Source organism: Pongo abelii, chromosome 20 (assembly GCF_028885655.2).
Source record: "Pongo abelii isolate AG06213 chromosome 20, NHGRI_mPonAbe1-v2.0_pri, whole genome shotgun sequence".
Taxonomy (NCBI): domain Eukaryota; kingdom Metazoa; phylum Chordata; class Mammalia; order Primates; family Hominidae; genus Pongo; species Pongo abelii.
Genome location: NC_072005.2, coordinates 58,564,124 through 58,584,765, shown reverse-complemented (window position 1 = coordinate 58,584,765; position 20,642 = coordinate 58,564,124). Strand labels below are relative to the sequence as shown.

Here is a 20,642-nt window from a genome sequence, read left to right as displayed (position 1 = left end):
TAATAAGAGCTATTTATGACAAACCCACAGCCAATATCATACTGAATGGGCAAAAACTAGAAGCATTCCCTTTGAAAACTGGCACAAGACAGGGATGCCCTCTCTCACCACTTCTATTCAACATAGTGTTGGAAGTTCTGGCCAGGGCAATTAGGCAACAGAAGGAAATCAAGGGTATTCAATTAGGAAAAGAGGAAGTCAAATTGTCCCTGTTTGCAGATGACATGATTGTATATCTAGAAAACCCCATTGTCTCAGCCCAAAATCTCCTTAAGCTGATAAGCAACTTCAGCAAAGTCTCAGGATACAAAATCAACGTACAAAAATCACAAGCATTCTTATACATCAATAACAGACAAACAGAGAGCCAAATCATGAGTGAACTCCCATTCACAATTGCTTCAAAGAGAATAAAATACCTAGGAATCCAACTTACAAGGGATGTGAAGGACCTCTTCAAGGAGAACTACAAACCACTGCTCAAGGAAATAAAAGAGGATACAAACAAATGGAAGAACATTTCATGCTCATGGGTAGGAAGAATCAATATCATGAAAATGGCCATCCTTCCCAAGGTAATTTACAGATTCAATGCCATCCCCATCAAGTTACCAATGACTTTCTTCCCAGAATCGGAAAAAACTACTTTAAAGTTCATATGGAACCAAAAAAGAGCCCACATCGCCAAGTCAATCCTAAGCCAAAAGAACAAAGCTGGAGGCATCATGCTACCTGACTTCAAACTATACTACAAGGCTACAGTAACCAAAACAGCATGGTACTGGTACCAAAACAGAGATATAGATCAATGGAAGAGAACAGAGCCATCAGAAATAATGCCACATATCTACAACTATCTGATCTTTGACAAACCTGACAAAAACAAGAAATGGGGAAAGGATTCCCTATTTAATAAATGGTGCTGGGAAAACTGGCTAGCCATATGTAGAAAGCTGAAACTGGATCCCTTCCTTACACCTTATACAAAAATCAATTCAAGATGGATTAAAGACGTAAATGTTAGATCTAAAACCATAAAAACCCTAGAAGAAAACCTAGGCAATACCATTCAGGACATAGGCATGGGCAAGGACTTCATGTCTAAAACACCAAAAGCAATGGCAACAAAAGCCAAAATTGACAAATGGGATCTAATTAAACTAAAGAGCTTCTGCACAGCAAAGGAAACTACCATCAGAGTGAACAGGCAACCTACACAATGGGAGAAAATTTTCGCAACCTACTCATCTGACAAAGGGCTAATATCCAGAATCTACAATGAACTCAAACAAATTTACAAGAAAAAAACAAACAACCCCATCAAAAAGTGGGCAAAGGACATGAACAGACATTTCTCAAAAGAAGACATTTATGCAGCCAAAAAACACATGAAAAAATGCTCACCATCACTGGCCATCAGAGAAATGCAAATCAAAACCACAATGAGATACCATCTCACACCAGTTAGAATGGCAATCATTAAAAAGTCAGGAAACAACAGGTGCTGGAGAGGATGTGGAGAAATAGGAACACTTTTACACTGTTGGTGGGACTGTAAACTAGTTCAACCCTTGTGCAAGTCAGTGTGGCGATGCCTCAGGGATCTAGAACTAGAAATTCCATTTGACCCAGCCATCCCATTACTGGGTATATACCCAAAGGACTATAAATCATGCTGCTATAAAGACACATACACACGTATGTTTATTGCGGCATTATTCACAATAGCAAAGACTTGGAACCAACCCAAATGTCCAACAATGATAGACTGGATTAAGAAAATGTGGCACATATACACCATGGAATACTATGCAGCCATAAAAAATGATGAGTTCACGTCCTTTGTAGGGACATGGATGAAATTGGAAATCATCATTCTCAGTAAACTATCGCAAGAACAAAAAACCAAACACCGCATATTCTCACTCATAGGTGGGAACTGAACTATGAGAACACATGGACACAGGAAGGGGAACATCACACTTCGGGGACTGTTGTGGGGTGGGGGGAGGGGGGAGGGATAGCATTGGGAGAGATACCTAATGCTAGATGACGAGTTGGTGGGTGCAGCGCACCAGCATGGCACATGTATACATATGTAACTTACCTGCACGTTGTGCACATGTACCATAGAGCCTAAAGTATAATAATAATAATAATAATAAAAAGAAAAAAAATTAAAAAAAAAAAAGATTTCTCCTTACTTGTTCCCAGAGTTCTATGTCTAGCTTTCCTTCCTCCAGGGACCATGGGCTTTGTACTCTGTTATTGACCACACTAGTTTTTAATTCCTTCAACAACTTAAATTCTAGTGGGGTGTGTTCATGAATAAACTTCTGTGGATTATATGGATCAGGCCTTATGGAAATAGGAAAAGTGCAAGGTCCTAAGGGCTCTCCAGCTATGACTGCAGAGCATAAAATTCTTTATATTAGGGTCTCTTATTTCTGCCACCGAAGGAGGTGGTACAAATGTTTCTGCAATTGGAGGAGGCAGTATAGGGCAATTTTTATCCTCCTTCTCCTGTTTTTTATTTTCAATTGGAGCTGTGAGAACAACATATTCCTTCAGATTTTTAGATTCAGCCTGCTGTCCTACAGAATAAGAAGAAGATAATGGCAGAAATACAGTACAAACTGAACTCCAAGTGGAAAAAACTGAAGAATCAACTTCAAAACCTTTTTGATGAGCCTGTTTTAATCCGTCTCCTGCTCTATTACAGTTTTCCACATCAAGAGTGCTTGCCTGTGGAAACCATGGGTTACACGTAATAGCTTTTTGTGGCTTCTGCAGGAGGTTAGTGTCTGCAAATTAACCTGAGCTCCAGACTGTCTCAACAAAACTTTAAGCAACTGCAAATAATGTTTTTCTTCAACAGACAAATTATTCCCCTTGTTACCTTGATTCCGAAAACTTCCCATTCCCAGTACTTCTTTAAAGCACTGCTCCCAGTACCTCTTTAGGGCACTGACCTTATATCCGCTGCTGGCAGACTCGTCCCAGGGTCCCTGTTCACCTTGTCAATTTCAGTTCCTCTGCTCCAGCAGACCTTCTTCGTTTACGTCCTCATAGTCCCGAGTTTGGATGCCACTGTTGCTATTCAGGGTGCCACTTCGTGATGCCACTTATAAAGCACCCAATTCTGTCCCTGTTCAGGCACCACTTGTAACCCACATGGAGCTAGGGGGATTGAACAAAGGGGGCTAATGTGGGAATAAAAGACGAGAGTATATTTGCCTCTAGAGGACAAGGGCTCTGAGCTTTACACAACCCTCCGTATTTATTAGGGAAAAGAGATAGTGAGAAAGGCAGGGTGATTGTCAGGTAATTGTCAGTCAGCTGTTTGGTTCACAGCAGGCTTGCAAGACTGTATCCTTTGAATAATAGGTGCTAGATTTCTCATTAGATAACTTCAAGGAGCCCGGTGCCAGGGAGAGATGTCCCTCAGCAAACCTTTTGATGGCAAGGAAGTGTGAGTTTGCCCACATCCTGCATTCTTGATAAACAGTTTGCTGTTTGATCATATAGCCTCCAGAAGAATGCTGAGTTGGTCACATCCCACGGGCCTTCAGCTCCCTGACCTTTTCTCTGCCAGGATCCTGTCTAGGCCACCACATTAGATTTAGCCATTATGTGTCTTTGGGCTCCCCTTGGCTCTAACAGATTCTCAGACTCTTGTTTTTTATAACCTGGTCAGGTTTGAGGAGTACTGGTTAGGTAGCAGGGCTGTCGATGTGTTATTGGGGACTGCCACTCTATTGGGATTTGTCTGATGTTTCCCATGATTAGACAAAGGTTAGGTACATTGGGGAGAAAAACCAATGAGAAGTGCCATTTTTATCACATGCTATCAAAGGTGCATACTATTAACATTACTTAATCCCCTGTGGATGTCGACCTTGATCACCTGTCTGAGGCTGTGTCTGTCAGGATTCTCAGCTATAAAATTCCTCTCATTCTCTCCCTGCCATACTTTACTGTTTAAAAGGAAGCAGCACTGTGCAGCCTGCATTTGTGGAGTTGGGAGTTACGTGTATTCCACCTCCTTGGAGGTAGAGTGTCTACAAGAGTTATTTGGAATTCTTCTGCACAGGAGTTAGGTCTCATCTCCCAATTTTTTATTTAATCATTCATGTATATCAGAAAGTGCCATTTAATGTTTCAAACTATCAATTATTGACATCACATTCTTCCTTTCACTCTTAGTGCATTAATAGATCCTTCTCGGTCTCTTCATGATATCCCATTTGCCTTCTCATAATCTAGAAGGGGTCTGGAAGCATATGGTTCTCAGAGTCAGGAAAAAGTTAGATTTTGAGCAGAACTCAAGGAAGCAGAAGGTCCCATAAGGTGTACAATTTGCTGAGAGTCCCTCATGGCTCAGACCTCAGCATGTCCTGCACTCTCCACCTGAGCTCCTGTCTGCTTCCAGGGTCCATGGAAATAAAAAAGCCTCTTCTAAATACTGCATTAGTCTCTTTGGAGACACTCACTAGACACTGTAATTGTTTCTGGTAATTGAGAACTGAGACAAATTATTAGAAAAAAATATTTTTGACTTTCCTAGCATGCACTGCAATTGTGCTAAAGGTAAACTAATAACTGTGGTTCTTCGGGGAGGTGAGGTCGCAGAATCACAAACCTTTATCTCAGGGCCTGGCTGTCTCCCTCTCACAGATATACTGACTGTTATAAACTTCATACTGAGCCCACCATCCTGGGAGCAGAAAAGAGTCTGGTGAGTATTTTCCGTTTTGTTCTGAGAGGCGCATCTGTGAAGGGAAGGAGGCCTTCAGGAATCTGGAGCAGTGCTTATGTCAGAAAATTCTTCAGAAAAACTGGCCCAGCTGGGTGTGATGGCTCACAACTGTAATCCTAGCACTTTGGGAGGCCAAGGCGGGCGGATCACGAGGTCAAGATCAAGACCATCCTGGCAAACATGGTGAAACTCCATCTCTATTAAAAATACAAAAATTAGCTGGGTGTGGTGGTGGGCGCCTGTAGTCCCAGCTACTCGGAAGGCTGAGGCAGGAGAATTACTTGAACCCAGGAGGTGGAGGTTGCAGTGAGTTGAGATCGCGCCACTGCACTCCAGCCTAGGCGACAGAGTGAGACTCCATCAAAAAAAAAAAAAAAAAAAGTTTAAACTGGTCCAGAGCTACATCCCAATGAGTTGTTGAAATAATCTGGAGCACTTGGTCCTCCCATCTATACAAATCCCTGATACCTCTGACAGTAATTTAATGTAATCCACACTTGTGGTGATGGTTGATGTTTTATTCTATACTATTATCTGATATTTAAATCACACTGCAATTGTAGTTGTGAAGTTTATCCAGCCTACAAAAATTACAAACATGATTTTCAGGATAATAGAGGTGTCAATATAAAGCCTCTTTTCATGTCACGATGAATAAATATAACTATGTGACAATTATATCAAAAAACTGATTGTCTGAGAGGCAATGGCTGCAATATAAATAACTTCTTTTCTTAAAGGTGGGTATATTATATGCTTCATGGACACAGTACTATCCATAGAAAATATCTGCGGTCTGCTGATTATAGTGAAACTATTATCCCTCTCGGTCTTAGGCAATATCTGTTTGTAGAAAAGTTAGCATTATGATGAGTTTCAGACGAAAAAAATCTGGGAATTGGCAGTTTGCAGGTTCAGATGTATATTGTGCTAGTTCTCTGTTAAAAAGAAAAGAAAAAAAAAAACTGGTGGATGGTGGCTCATGCCTGCAGTCCCAGCATTTTGAGAGACCAAGGTCGGAGGCTCCCTTGAGCCCAGGAGTTCTAAACCAGCCTGGCAACATAGCAACACTCTGTCTCTACTAAATAAATATTAGCCAGGTATGGTGGTGCATAGCTGTGGTCCCTGCTACTTGGGAGTCTGAAGCAACAGTGAGTTGTGTTCACGCCACTGTACTTCAGCCTGGGCCACAGAGCAAGACCCCGTCTTAAAAAAAAAATCTAGATGCCACTTTTAGTGTTTGTCTTTTCTTCTTTTTTTTTTTTGAGATGGAGTCTCACTCTGTCACAGAGGCTGCAGTGCAGTGGCGTGATCTCGACTCATGCAACCTCTGTCTCCTGGGTTCAAGCGATTCTCCTGCCTCACCCTCCTAAGCAGCTGGGATTAAAGGCACCCACCAACACGTCTAGCTGATTTTTTTCTATTTTTAGTAGAGATGGGGTTTCACTATGTTGGTCAGGCTGAACTCCTGACCTCATAATCTGCCTGCCTCAGCCTCCCAAAGTACTGAGATTACAGGTGTGAGCCACTGCTCCCAGCCCAGTCAATTTCAATAATTACATTATTCCTAAATTAAATATGCCTTCATTATTAATCCATTTTTGATATGTAATCAGTAATAATTTAACCTCAGTCTTACAGTATTTTGTCTCTTAACATGTTTCAGAAACCCATTACTTAGCCTAACATATTATGGTACAAAGATCTCCATCACTTTAAAATGGCAAAGGACATCAGTGAAAATAAGTAGTCATGCACCACATAATGATGTTTTGGTCAACTACTGACCACATATACGATGGTGGTACCATAAGATTACAATGGAGCTGAAAAATTCCTAATGCCTAGTGACGCTGTAGCCATGGTAACATCACAGCACACTTTATTTTTTTAAAAATAAATTTAGTGTAGCCTAAGTGTACAGTGTTTCTTTTATTTTTTTCTTTTTCTTTTTTTTTTTTTTTGAGACGGAGTCTTGCTCTGTCACCCAGGCTGGAGTGCAATGTCATGATCTTGGCTCACTGCAACCTCCGCCTTCCAGATTCAAGCGATTCTCCCACCTCAGCCTCCCAAGTATCTGAGATAACAGGCACATGCCACCATGCCTGGCTAATTTTTTCATAATCTTAGTATTCACAAGGTTTCACCATGTTGGTCAGGCTGGTCTCAAACTCCTGACCTCATGATCCAGCCGCCTCGGCCTCCCAAAGTGTTGGGATTACAGGCGTGAGCCACCGTGCCCAGCTGTGTACAGTGTTTCTAAAGCCTACAGTAGTGTGGAGTGTGTCCTAGGCCTCTACATTCACTCACTACTCCTCACTGTCTCACCTAGAGTAGCTTCCAGTTCTGGAAGCTTCATTCATGGTAAGTGCCCTATATAGGTGCACTTTGTTTCTGTCTTTTATATGGTATTTAATGTGGGGTGATCTTGGCTCACCACAGCCTCCACCTCCCAGGTTCAAGCAATTCTCCTGCCTCAGCCTCCCGAGTAGCTGGGATTACAGGCATGCACCACCACGCCCGGCTAATTTTGTACTTTTAGCAGAGACAGGGTTTCTCCATGTTGGTCAGGCTGGTCTTGAACTCCCAACCTCAGGTGATCTGCCCACCTCAGCCTCCAAAAGTGCTGGGATTATAGGCACGAGCCACCACACTCAGCCTTATATGGTATTCTTATGGTAACTTTTCTATGTTTAGACACAGAAATACTTACCATTTTATTACAACTGCCTACAGTATTCAGTAGTGTAACCGGCTGTACAGGTTTATAGCACTGTGCCTGTCAGGAAAAAGGTTTGCTGAACACAGTAAGTATGATGACTGATACACAGTTTTGTTATTCTCTGCTCACCTCCATGCTGTCTAAATCAAACAATATTTAACCTGAAAAGGCAATGTCCTTCTTCCAGGAAACTGGATAGAAATGCTCCCCAGCTAATAAAATCAGCCCTGTCATGCTATTCTTTCCCAGAGACCACAGTGAAAGGCCTGTAGGAAAAGCACATAATGAGAGTTTTCAGTTTAGGCTGAAAGTCATAAAGAGTAAAGTAGCCTTTCCAAAATGTCCAAGGTATTAAATATTTTAATAACCTGAATAAAAATCCAATCTCCACATGCCCTTGCATCATGAGGCTTGGTATCTTTTGGCTTGTAATTTTTCTGCAACATGCTATGTCATATATAATACGGAAGTACTAGAGACTTGAGTTATTTCTTTTGTAAATGCTCAATGCTCTCATGTTCGATAGTAATGGTCCTTGATTAATACCCTTTGCATCCACAATCCACAATCCATCTTTATGGGTTTTTTTTTTTTTTTTTTTTTTTCCCAAGACAGAGTCCCACTCTGTTTCCCAAGCTGGAGAGCTATGGCCCAATCTCAGCTCACTGCAACTTCCACCTCCTGGGTTCAAGTGATTCTCCTGCCTCAGCCTCCCCAGTAGCTAGGATTACAGGCGCATTCCACCACACCCAGCTAATTTTTGTGTTTTTAGTAGAGATGGGGTTTCACCATGTTGGCCAGGTTGGTCTTGAACTCCTGACCTCAAGTGATCCGCCCACCTTGGCCTCCCAAAGTACTGGGATTACAAGCGTGAGCCACCTCACCCAGCCTATGGTTTCCTCAAAGATGTATGTGTTGATATCCAGTGACTTGGTGGGGCTGGATAAAGCCCGTGTCACATACATTTATATGATTTTTTCTCTAGTACGACACTCTGATGCTGATTAATATCAGAACTCATAATGAAGAGTTTGCCATACTCTGTAAGGACTCTTGTGAATGAATTATCTGATGCTGTGGAAGGTGTGAATTGTGATTAAAGACGTTACCACGCATGTTGCATTTGTAAGGTTGCTCTCCAGCATGGATTCTGTGATGATTTGCAAGGTTTGAATTCTGAGTAAAGACCTTGCCACATCTACTTTTTTTTTTTTTTTTTTTTTTTGAGACAGAGTCTCCAGTTGCCCACACTGGAATGCAGTGGCTTGACCTCTACTCACTGCAGCCTCTGCCTCCCAGGTTCAAGTGATTCTCCTGCCTCAGCCTCCTGAGTAGCTGGGATTACAGGCACATGCCACCATGCCCAACTAATTTTTCTATTTTTAGTAGAGACAGGTTTTCGTCATGTTGGCCAGGCTGGTCTTGAGCTCCTGACCTCAGGTGATCCACCTACCTTGGTCTCCCAATGTGCTGGGATCACAGGCGTCAGCCACTGTGCCCAGCCCCATATCCACTATAACTGTAAGGTTTCTCTGCATTACAGATTACCTGATGAATATTAAGACTTGAAGGCACACTAAATGCTTTGCTACATACATTTGTAAGGTTTCTTTGCAATATAAATTCCCTGATGTTTTACAAGGTGTGAAATTTGCTTTTTTTCATGTTTTATTTTAGGTTCAAGGAGTATGTGTACATGGGTCAACTGCATGTTGCAGGAGTTTGGTGTACAGTTAATTTTGTCACCAGGTAATCCTGGTGACATCCTCTTCCCAACCTCCACCCGTAAGCCCCAGTGTCTACTGTTCCCTTCTTTGAGTCCATGTGTAATCAATGTTTAGCTCCCACTTATAAGTGAGAACATGGGATATTTTATTTTCTGTTTCTGCATTAATTCACTTAGGATAAGAACCTCAGCTCCATCCATGTTGCTGTAAAGGACACAGTCTTGTTCTTTTTTATGGCTGCATAGTATTCCATGGTTTATATGTACCACATTTTCTTTATCCGGTCTACTGTTGATGGGCATTTACCTTGATTCCACATCTTTGCTATTGTGAATAGTGCTGCAATGAACATACACGTGTTTGTCTTTATGGTACAATGATTATATTCCTTTAGGTATATACACTCAGTAATGGGATGCTGGGTTGAATGCTATGTGCTTTTAGATCTTTGAGAAATTGCTGCACTGCCTTCCACAATGGCTAAATTAATTTACATTCCACCAGCAGTATATAAGCATTTCCTTTTCTCTGCAGCCTCACTAGCATCTATGTTTTGATTTTTTAATAATACCCATTCTGATAATACCCATTCACACAGGTCTGAGATGGTATCTCATTGTGGCTTTGATTGCATATCCTTAATGATTCGCAATATTAACCATTTTTTTATATGCTTATTGCTGCATGTATGTCTTCTTTTGAGAAACATCTATTCATGGGCTTTGCCCGGTTTTTAATGGGGTTGTTTTCTCACTGTTGATTTGACTTCTTTTTAGATTCTGGATTAGATCTTTGTCAGATGCAGTTTGTAAACATTTTCTCCCATTCGGTAGTCTGTTAATAGCTTCTTTTGCTGTGCAGAAGTTATTTAGTTCAATTAGGTCCCACTTGTCAATTTTTGTTTTTGTTGCAATTGCTTTGGGGTGTTCATCATTAAGTCTTTTCCAGCGCTTATGTCCAGAATGGCATTTCCTGGGTTTTCTTCTAGGGATTTAATACTTTTAGGTTTTATATTTAAGTCTTTAATCCATCTTGAGTTGATTTTTGTATAACGTGAAGGATAGGGGTCCAGTTTCAATGTTCTGCATATGGCTAGCCAGTTATGCCAGCACCACTTATTGAATGAAGTTCTTACTTCATTGCTTGTCAGCTTTGTTGAGGATCACATGGTTGTAGGTATATGCCTTTATTTCTGGGTTCTCTTACCTACTCCATTGAACTATGTGTCTGTTTTTGTACCAGTACCATGCTGTTTTATTTACTGTAGCCTTTTAGTATGGTTTAAAGTTGGGTAGTGTGATACCTCAAACTTTGCTCTTTTTGCTTAGGATTGCTTTTGCTATTTAGGTTGGGCTTTTCTGGTTCCAAATAAATTTCAGAATGTTTTCTTCTGATTCTGTGAAAAATGCTATTGGTAGTTTAATAGAAATAGCACTGGCTCTGCAAATTGCTTTGGACAGTATTTTAACAATACTGATTCTTCCTATCCATGAGCATGAGATATTTTTCTATTTGTATTTTTTCTATCCCTTTGTGCACTGCTTTGTAATTCTCATTGTAGAAATCTTTCACTTACCTGGTTGGCTGTATTCCTAGGTATTTTATACTTTTTGTGGCTACTGTGAATAGGATTCCATTCTTGATTTGGTTCATAGCTTGGACATTACTGGTGTATAGAAATGCAGCTAATTTTTGTACATAGATTTTGTATCCTGAAACTTTTTTGAAGTTGTTTATCAGATCTAGGAGCCTTTGGGCAGAGACAACAGGTTTTCTAAATACAGAATTATATCTTCTACAAGAGAAACTGACTTCCCCTCTTCCTATTTATATATGCCTTTTATTTCTTTATCCTGCCTGATCACTAAGCTTAGGACTTTCAGTACTATGTTGAATCGGAGTGGTGAGAGTGGTCATCCCTGTCATTTTCCAGTTCTCAAGGGGAATGCTTCCAGCTTTTGCTTATTCAGTATTATTTTGGATGTGGGACCATCATAGATGGTTCTTATTGAAGTATGTTCCTTCAATGTGTAATTTGTTGAGGGTTTTTAACATGAAGGGATGTTGAATTTTATTAAAAACATTTCTGCATCTAAAGAGATGATCATGGTCATGGTTTTTGTTTTTAGTTCTGTGTATGTGATAAATCACATTTCTTGATTTGTGTATACTGAACCAACCTTGCAGCCCAACACTAAAGCCTGCTTGATCATGTTGGACTAGCTTTTTGATGTGCAGATGAATCTGGTTTACTAGTATTTTGCTGAGGATTTTTGCACCTATATTCGTCAGGAATACCAGCCTGAAGTTTTCTTTTTTCATTTTGTCTGTCAGGTTTTGGTATTAGAATGATGCTGGCCTCATAGTATCAGATAGGGAGGAGTCCCTCTGCATCCATGTTTTTGAACAGTTTCAGTAAGATTGGTAACAGCTTTTCTTTATACATCTCGTAGGATTCAGCTATAAATCTGTCTGGTCCAGAGCTTTTTTGTTTGATAGGTTTTTAATTACTGATTAAATTTTGGAACTCATTATTGGTCTGTCAGGGATGCAATTTCTTCTTGGTTCAATCTTGGGGGGTTATATCTTTCATGGAATTTATTAATTTTTTCTAGGTTTTCTAGTTTGTGTGCATACAGGTGTTTATAGTAATCTTTGAGGGTTTTTTGTATTTCTATGGGGTTGGTGGTAATGTCCCCTTTGCCATTTCTGATTGTGTTTTTTTAGATTTCCTTTTGCAAGGTGTGAAATTTTGTTGAAGACTATTCCACACATTCATTATAATTGTGAAGTCTCTCCAGTATAAATTCTCTAGTGAATTATTAGAAAAACTTGTGTTTGAAGACCTTGTCATATTCTTTACATTCGCAAAATTTCTTTGCAGTATGGAATAAAAGATGGGTAGTAAGGCTTGAGTCCACACTAAATTCTTTGACACATTTGTTGTCTTTGTAGTTTCTATCCCATATGAATTGTCCAATGTTGTGCTAGGTATGAAATGCGACTAAAAGCCTTGCCACACTCATTACATTTGTAAGGTTTCTCTCCAGTATGAATTTTCCGATGTCGTGCAAGGTGTGCAATTCGATTGAAGACCTTGCCACATTCATTACATTTATAAGGTCTTTCTCCAGTATGGATTCTCTGATGATTGGTTAGGGATAACTTGTGTCTGAATGCCTTGCCACATTCATTACATTTGTAAGGCTTCTCTCCAGTGTGGATTACAAGATGGGCTGAAAGGCCTGAATACTCACTAAATGCTTTACCACATTCATTACATTTGTAAGGCTTCTCTCCAGTATGAATTCTTCGATGTCGTGCAAGATTTGAAAGTTGATTAAATACTTTTCCACATTCATTACATTTGTAAGGTTTCTCTCCTGTATGAATTCTCCAATGTTGTGCTAGGTGTGAATTCTGAATAAAGACCTTTCCACATTCGTTACATTTGTAAGGTTTCTCTCCAGTATGAATTTTCTGATGTCGTACAAGGAGCGCAATCCTATAGAAGGCCTTGCCACATTCATCACATTTGTAAGGCTTCTCTCCAGTATAAATTCTCCAGTGATTTGCTAGAGATGACTTATGACTGAAGCCCTTACCACATTCATTACATTTGTAAGGTTTCTCTTCAGCATGAATTCTTTGATGTCGTGCAAGGTAAGAATTATTACTGAAGACTTTACCACATTCATTACATTCATACGGCTTCTCTCTGGTATGAATTCTTTGATGTCGTGCAAAGTTTGAATTGTAACTAAAAACCTTGCCACAGTCATTACATTTGTAAGGTTTCTCTCCAGTATGAATTCTCCAATGTTCTGCAAGGTGTGAATTGCGACTAAAGACCTTGCCACACTCATTACACTTGTAAGGTTTCTCTACAGTATGGATTACTTGATGTTTAGAAAGGCTGGAAGACACTCTAAAGACTTTGCTATGCTCATTACATTCATAAGGTTTTTCTCTAATGTGTACTTTCTGTTCTTGTGGGAGAAATGAAGAATCATCAAAATCATTCCTATTAAAAATGGGGGTTTTGACACTGGAAGAAATTTCTTGAAGAGAGGAAACAGAGGAACTGTGGTTGATAACGTTTTCAACTTGATTACATCCATTTATTACCCTTTCATCTGGAAATAGCTCCAGTTCAGACAGATGTAAGTGAAAGGATACTCCAAGTTGTTTTTTAATTAGTTTGTCTTCTGCATTGCTTCCCAATGCATAGCTGCTCCCTAGGAAAGCAAGAAAAAAGTAAAATTCAGACCCCATAATTCTGGCATGTTTAGAGTCTGATGAAAATACTAGAATATACTAGAAAATACTAGAATCTGCCTCATCTGACTCAGACATTGGAAGAAATCAATGTATCAGCACACTTTATACATCACACTGGTAGTGCTGAAAACAGAAAAGGGTAAGGTGATGGATGCACTGGAGTGCTGGGAAATCTGTAGGAGTCAGGAGGATTACAGGTGAGTTTGAGAGGGATTATGAGCAGAGAGATAGAACAGTAATTGAAACCTTCTGAGTAAAAGAAGGGACAAGTCTCTTAGGGAAAATAAGACACTTAAGAGAAGCAGTATACATAATAACAGTACATGCACAAAGCTAGGAAAGGCACATCCCCAGAAAAGGAGTGTTCCCACACCCTTTACAACAGGCTAATTAGAAAAGATCTCCCTCTGACCAAGTCTTATACAAAACAACTGAGAGAAGCAGTTATTTTACCAAACCTAATCCAAAAATTACAAGGCCTATGAAAGGAAAGAGAAATATGGCTAAAAAGAAATAAAACCAAACCTAGAAAAGGACAGGCAGCTCTCTAAATTACTAGACAAATATTTATTTATTTATTTATTTATTTATTTATTTATGACAGGGTCTCATTCTGTCGTCCAGGCTGGATTGCAGTGGCATGGTCGTGGCTCACTGCAGCAACTACTTCCCCAGCTCAAGCGATCTCTCCTGCTTCAGCCTCCTGAGTAGCTGGGTCTACAGGCATGCACCACCACATTCAGCAAGTTTTGGGGTTTTTTGTTGTTTTTTTTTTGTTTGTTTTTAAGATGGAGTTTTGCTCTTGTTGCCCAGGCTGGAGTACAATGACGCAATCTCGCCTCACTGCAACCTCCACCTCCAGGTTCAAGCAATTATCCTGCCTCAGCCTCCTGAGTAGCTGGGACTACAGGTCCCAGCCAACATGTTCGGCTAACATGTTCGGCTAATTTTTGTATTTTTAGTGGAGATGGGGTTTCACCATGTTGGCCAGGCTTGTCTGGAACTCCTCACCATGACCTGGCCACCTCAGCCTCCCAAAGTGCTGGGATTACAGGCGTGTAATTACAGGCCACCACACCCAGCCTCAGCAAGTTTTCTCTGTGTTATTTTAGAGACAAGGGCTCATGATATTGCCTAGACTGGTCTTGAACTCCTTGGCCCGAGTGATCCTCCTGCCTTGGCCTCCCAAAGTGTTGGGATTACAGACATGAGGCACTGCACCTGGCCCTTGACAAATATTTAAAGCAACTGCCTTAAGATTCTTAATAAGCTAAGAGATATCAAAGAGAGATAGACAACTAAATGAAATCAGAAAAACGATACATGAGTAGGAGGATATTAAACAAAGGAGGAAACAAAAAACATTCTGGAGCTGAAATACAATAAATAAAGTAAAAATTCATTAGGTGCTCAACAGCAGACGGATAGAGCACCAAAAACAATGAGCAAACTTAAAGATCAGTTATTCAAAACTATCAGCTCCACCAGGTACAGTGGCTTGCACTTGTAATTCCAGCAGTTTGGGAGGCCAAGGCAGGAGGGTCACTAGATCAGGAGTTTGAAACCAGCCTGACCACCATGGTGAAAGCCCATCTCTACAAAAAATACAAAAATTAGATGGGCGTGGCGGCATGCACCTGTAATCCCAGTTACTTAGGAGGCTGTGGCAGGAGAATCGCTTGAACCTGGGAGGCAGATTGCAGTGAGCCAAGATGGAGCCATTGCACTCCAGCCTGGGCTACAGAGCGAGACTCTATCTCAAAAAAAAAACAAAAAACAAACACAAAAAAACCACAGTATCAGCTACAAAGACCAAAAACAAAAAACAGAGAAGAAAAGCAAATAAATGCTAATACATTTTTCGGATGCTCTCAAGCACAACAACACACAAATTATTAGAGGTTCATAAGGAGAAGACAGAGGATCAGAAATTGCAACCGAAGAAATAATGTCCAAATAATTGTCCAAATCCCAATTTTGAAGAAAGACCTGAATATACAATTCAAGAAGCCTGACCATTCGAATTAAAATGAACCCAAAGATATTCACACAGAGATATATTATCAGCAAATTATCAAACATCAAAGACAGAAGAGGAATTTTGACAGGAGCAACAAAAAAGATATTTGCCATTTAGAGGAAAATGTCTAAGACTATGTGCTTTCTCCAGCGGAAACTTTGCATGCCAGAAGGCAGTGAGATGACATATTGAAAGTGCTTAAAATCAACCAAGAATACTATATTTAGCAAAAGTCACCTGCAAAAATAAAGGAGAAATTTAGACTTTCCTCAATAAAGAAGAGCTAAGGAAGTTCATTAGTACTTTAGACCTGTCCAGTACCAGCAACCCAAATGAGAGAATAAAATTCTCCATTAAAGTAAAAAATGACCCAGGTGAGGTGGCTCACGCCTGCAATTCCAGGACTCTGAGAGGCCGAGGCGGGCGGATTGCTTGAGGTCAGGAGTTTGAGACCAGACCGCCTAACATGGTGAAACCCCATCTCTACTAAAAATACAAAAATTAGCCAGGCATGGTGGTGCAGGTCTGTAATCCCAGCTACTTGGGAGGCTGAGGCAGGAGAATCACTTGAACCCAGGAGACGGAGGTTGCAGTGAGCCGAGATCTCACTGCTACACTCCAGCATGGATGACAGAGTGAGAATCCATCCCCTCATGCAAAAAAAAAAAAAGCAAGAATAGAGAAGCCAGAAACAAACCCTCGAATACTTGGTCGAATGATGTTCAATCAAAATGTCAAGACCATGTAATAAGGAAAGGACAGTCACTTCATCAAATAGTGCTGAAGAGAAAGGATGCCCACATGCAAAGGAATGAGGCTGAACCCTTACTTTACACTCTATGCAAAAATTAAATTAAAGTCTATTCATGACCTAAAACGATAAAACTCCTAGAAAAAAGCATAGGTAAAAAGCTTCATGAGATTGGATTCAACGTTCCCCCAAATATAAAACTGATAGTACAGGAAAGAAGGTAAAAATACACATGATGCACTATGACAAAATTAACAACTATTGTGGATGGAAGAAACAATTACCACAAAGTAAAGAAAACCTACCATATGTAAGTAAATATTTGCATGTCGTAACTGTGATAAAAACTTAGTATCTAATATATATATAGGCTGGATGTGGTGGCTCATGCCTGTAATCCCAGCACTTTAAGAGGCTGCTGCAAGTGGATCACTGAGGTCAGGCGTTCGAGATCAGCCTGGCCAACATAGAGAAAACCCATCTCTATTAAAGATACAAAAATTTAGCCAGGCACGGTGGTAAGCATCTGTAATCCCAACTACTTGGGAGGCTGAGGCGGAAGAATTGCTTGAACCTGGGAGGCGCAGGTACCAGTGAGCCCAGATCACGCCACTGCATCCAGCCTGGGTGACAGAGCAAGACTCCATCTCAAAAAATAAATAAATAATTAATTAAAATAATAAAATAAAAATATACAAATAACTCCTACAAAGCAAAACAAATAACCAATTTTGAAATGTGGAAAGAAATACACATTTTTCCAAAAGTGACATACGACCATATGAGAAAATGCAAAATATCACAAATCATTAGAGAAATGCAAATAGAAAATAGAATATTTTTCCTCACACCCATATAGAATATCACCTCACACCCATATAGAATATTTCTTGTCATGAAAGGGAAAAAAAATGAAACACCAGAAAATCACAACTGTTGTCGAAAATATGCAGAAATAGGAGAATTTTGTGCCCCAGATGGTGGAAAATTGAAATGGTGCAATCACTATGGAAACAAGTATGACATTTTCTCAAAGAATCCAAAATCAAATGATCAGTATAGGCAACAATTCCACATCTGGGTATAAAGATTAAAACAATAAAAGGCCAGGCACAGTGACTCATGCCCATAATGTTACTACTTTGGGAGCCCTAGGCAGGCGGATCACCTGAGGTAAGGAGTTCGAGACCAGCCTAGCCAACATGGTGAAACCCTGTCTCTACTAATAATACAAAAATTAGCTGAGCGTGGTGGCACACACTTGTAATCCCAGCTGCTCAGGAGGCTGAGTCAGGAGAATTGCTTGAACCCAGGAGGTGGAGGTTGCAGTGAGCCAAGATTGTGCCATTGCACTCCAGACTGGGCAACAAGAGCAAAACTCCATCTCAAACAAACAAACAAATGAAAAAAAAATAAAAATAAAGACAGCATCTTGAAGAGATACTTAAAAACCCACGTTCAAGGCCAGGCACAATAGCTCACACCTACAATCCCAGCACTTTGGGAGGCTGAGGCAGGTGGATCATGAGGTCAGGAGTTCGAGAAGAGATTGGCCAATATGGAGAAACCCCATCTACTAAAAATACAAAAACTAGCTGGGCGTGGTGGTGTGCACCTGTAGTCCCAGCTGTTTGGGAGGCTGAGGCAGGAGAATTGCTTGAACCCAGGAGGCGGAGGTTGCAGTGAGTCAAGATCATGCCACTGCACTCCAGCCTGGGGAAGACAGCGAGACACTATCTCAAAAAACAACGATGACAACAAAAACCCATGTTCATAGCAGCATTTTTCAAAAATAATAAAGAGGTAGGTGCAATGCAGGTATCCACCAATGGATGAATAGTTAAACAAACTGTGGTACAGACAAGTAGAAAAAAATTATTCAGTCCTAAAAGAATATACAAATTTCTTGATGTGCTACAAAATAGATGAACCCGAAAGACACTACGCTAAGTGAGATAAGCCAGTCATAAAAAGACAAATAGCATATGTGATTCCATTTGAGTATCCAAAATACTGAAATTCATACAAACAGAACAGAAAGGGGGAGGGAAGAGAGTGAAATTGTCAGGGGAATTAGTTAAATATTCCTGGTAATCAATTAAATCTAAATTCAAAATAAAAAAATAAGACTAGGCATCGTGGCTCATGCCGGTAATCAGAGTACTTATGGAGGCTGAGGCAGGAGGATTGCTTGAGCCTAGGTGTTCAAAATCAACATAGGCAACATAGCAAGACCCCTGTATCTGAAAAACAAAAAGAAGCTGGGTGCGGTAGGTCACGCCTGTAATTCCAGCACTTTGGGAGGCCGAGGCAGACAGATCATTTAAGGTCAGGAGTTCGAGACCAGCCTGGCCAACATAGTGAAACCCCGTCATCACTGAAAATACAAACAAAAATTAGCCGGGCATGGTGCAGGTGCCCATAATCACAGCTACCTGGAAGGCTGAGGCAGCAGAATCCCTTGAACCCGGGAGGCGGAGGTTGCAGTGAACTGAGATAACGCCACTGCACTACAGCCTGGGCAACAGAGCAAAATTCCATCTCAAATAAATAAATGAAAGGAAGAAAGAAAGAAAGAGAGAGGGAGAAAGAAAGATCTCCAGTCAAATAAACAAGAAAATTATTTATTTATTTATTTGAAACCGAGTCTCGCTCTGTCTCTCAGGCTCTGTTTCATGACAGAGACTCCATCTCAAAAACAAAACAAACACAAAAATACAAACATTAAAAACCAAAACTAGACAAAACAAAACAAAAAAAAAGCCCAAACAACAGCATGGCTTCCACCATGCCCATCTGAGCTCTTACCTGTGTTCACACCTTGGATGCGCTCCCTCTCGTCTGAATTTTTTGCTATTTTCACTTCACTCTCACCAGACCAGGGCTCCCTCCTTTGCTCCAACATGGAGTTAATATTCAGGTCAGGAAGAGAGATTCCTGTTTGTAAAAAAAGAATCAAAATGTGCTGTGGCATCTCCAAAATCCAAGCCCTATGTGTAGGAAGGAGACAGGATATCACAAATGAATCAAGAATAATATTTCACAAATTCATCCATAGACTGCCTCCTTCTGAATGCTTAGGGAATATTATAACATACAGACATCAAGCCCCTTTACAAGAACTACTGAGTATAAAGCACAGGAGTAGAGGCCGGGCGCGGTGGCTCACACTTGTAATCCCAGCACTTTGGGAGTGCGAGGCAGGTGGATCACCTGAAGTCGGGAGTTCGAGACCAGCCTGACCAACATGGAGAAACTCCATCTCTAGTAAAAATACAAAAAAAAAAAAAAAAAAAAAAAATTAGCTGAGCGTGGTGGCGCATGCCTCTAATCCCAGCTACTCGAGCAGCTAAGGCAGGAGAATCGCTTGAACCCAGGAAGTGGAGGTTGCAGTGAGCCGAGATCATGCCATTGCACTCCAGCCTCCAAGAGTGAAATACCCCATCTCGAAAAAAAAAAACAAAACATAACACAAAGCACAGGAGTAGAAAACAGGTAAGTGGGTATCTGAAAAGTTTGCCATAAGGTTTTATGCAGCTGGGTGTGGGGGCTCATGCCTGTAATCCCAGCACTTCAGGAGGCCGAGGCAGGTGGATTGCTTGAGCCCAGGAGTTTGAGACCAGCCTGGCCAACACTGTACAAATTAAAACTACAAAAATTAGCCTGATGTGGTGGCAGGCGCCTGTAATCCCAGTTACTAGGGAGGCTAAGGCAAATTGCTTAAGCCTGGGAGGCGGAGGCTGCAGTGAGTCAAGATCATGTGCCCTCCAGCCTGGGCAACAGAGCAAGACTCAATCTCAAAAACAAACAAAAAAGGTTTTATGCATACTTCAGCCCTGGTACCACCCAATGATGTATAATGAAGGGGACAGAACATCTGAAGAAAAAGGACATTTCAACTCCAGAAAACACTATGGAGCTTTTCATTTCTGAGTCAACAAGGTTTTTAGATTTTTTTTTTTTTATGAGATGGAGTTTCACTCTTGTTGCCCAGGCTGGAGTACAATGGTGCAATCTTGGCTCACTGCAACCTCTACCTCCTGGGTTCAAGAGATTCTCCTGACTCGGCCTCCCAAGTAGCTGGGATTACAGGCTCCTACCACCATGCCCAGCTAATTCTTGTATTTTTAGTAGAGATGGGGTTTCACCATTGTTGGCCAGGCTGGTCTCAAACTCCTGACCTCAGATGATCCTCCTGCCTTGGCCTCCCAAAGTGCTGGGATTACAGGTGTAAGCCACTGGTCCCAGCCCGAGTCAATAAGGGTTTTTTTGGTTGTTGTTGTTTTTTTTTTTTTTTTGGGAGTGAGTTTCGCTCTGTTGGCAAGCTGGCAATGACGTGATCTCGGCTCACCAAAACCTCTGCCTCCCAGGTTCAAGTGATT

At 40.8% G+C, this 20,642-nt stretch overlaps 1 protein-coding gene across 2 annotated transcripts in view; it reads right to left on the bottom strand.

The window, feature by feature from the left end:
* Positions 1–9,131: 9,131 nt before the first annotated feature.
* Positions 9,132–20,642, bottom strand: part of ZNF480 (zinc finger protein 480) — a 28,439-nt gene continuing 16,928 nt past the window's right edge. For both annotated transcript variants that reach the window (XM_024238202.3, XM_063720287.1), the window contains 2 exons: positions 19,069–19,197; positions 9,132–13,446 (listed from right to left, as the gene is read on the bottom strand). In XM_024238202.3, coding sequence (XP_024093970.2) covers positions 12,167–13,446; positions 19,069–19,197 — 1,409 coding nt within the window. In that variant the 3' untranslated portion in view covers positions 9,132–12,166. The remainder of the gene's footprint in view (positions 13,447–19,068; positions 19,198–20,642) is intronic.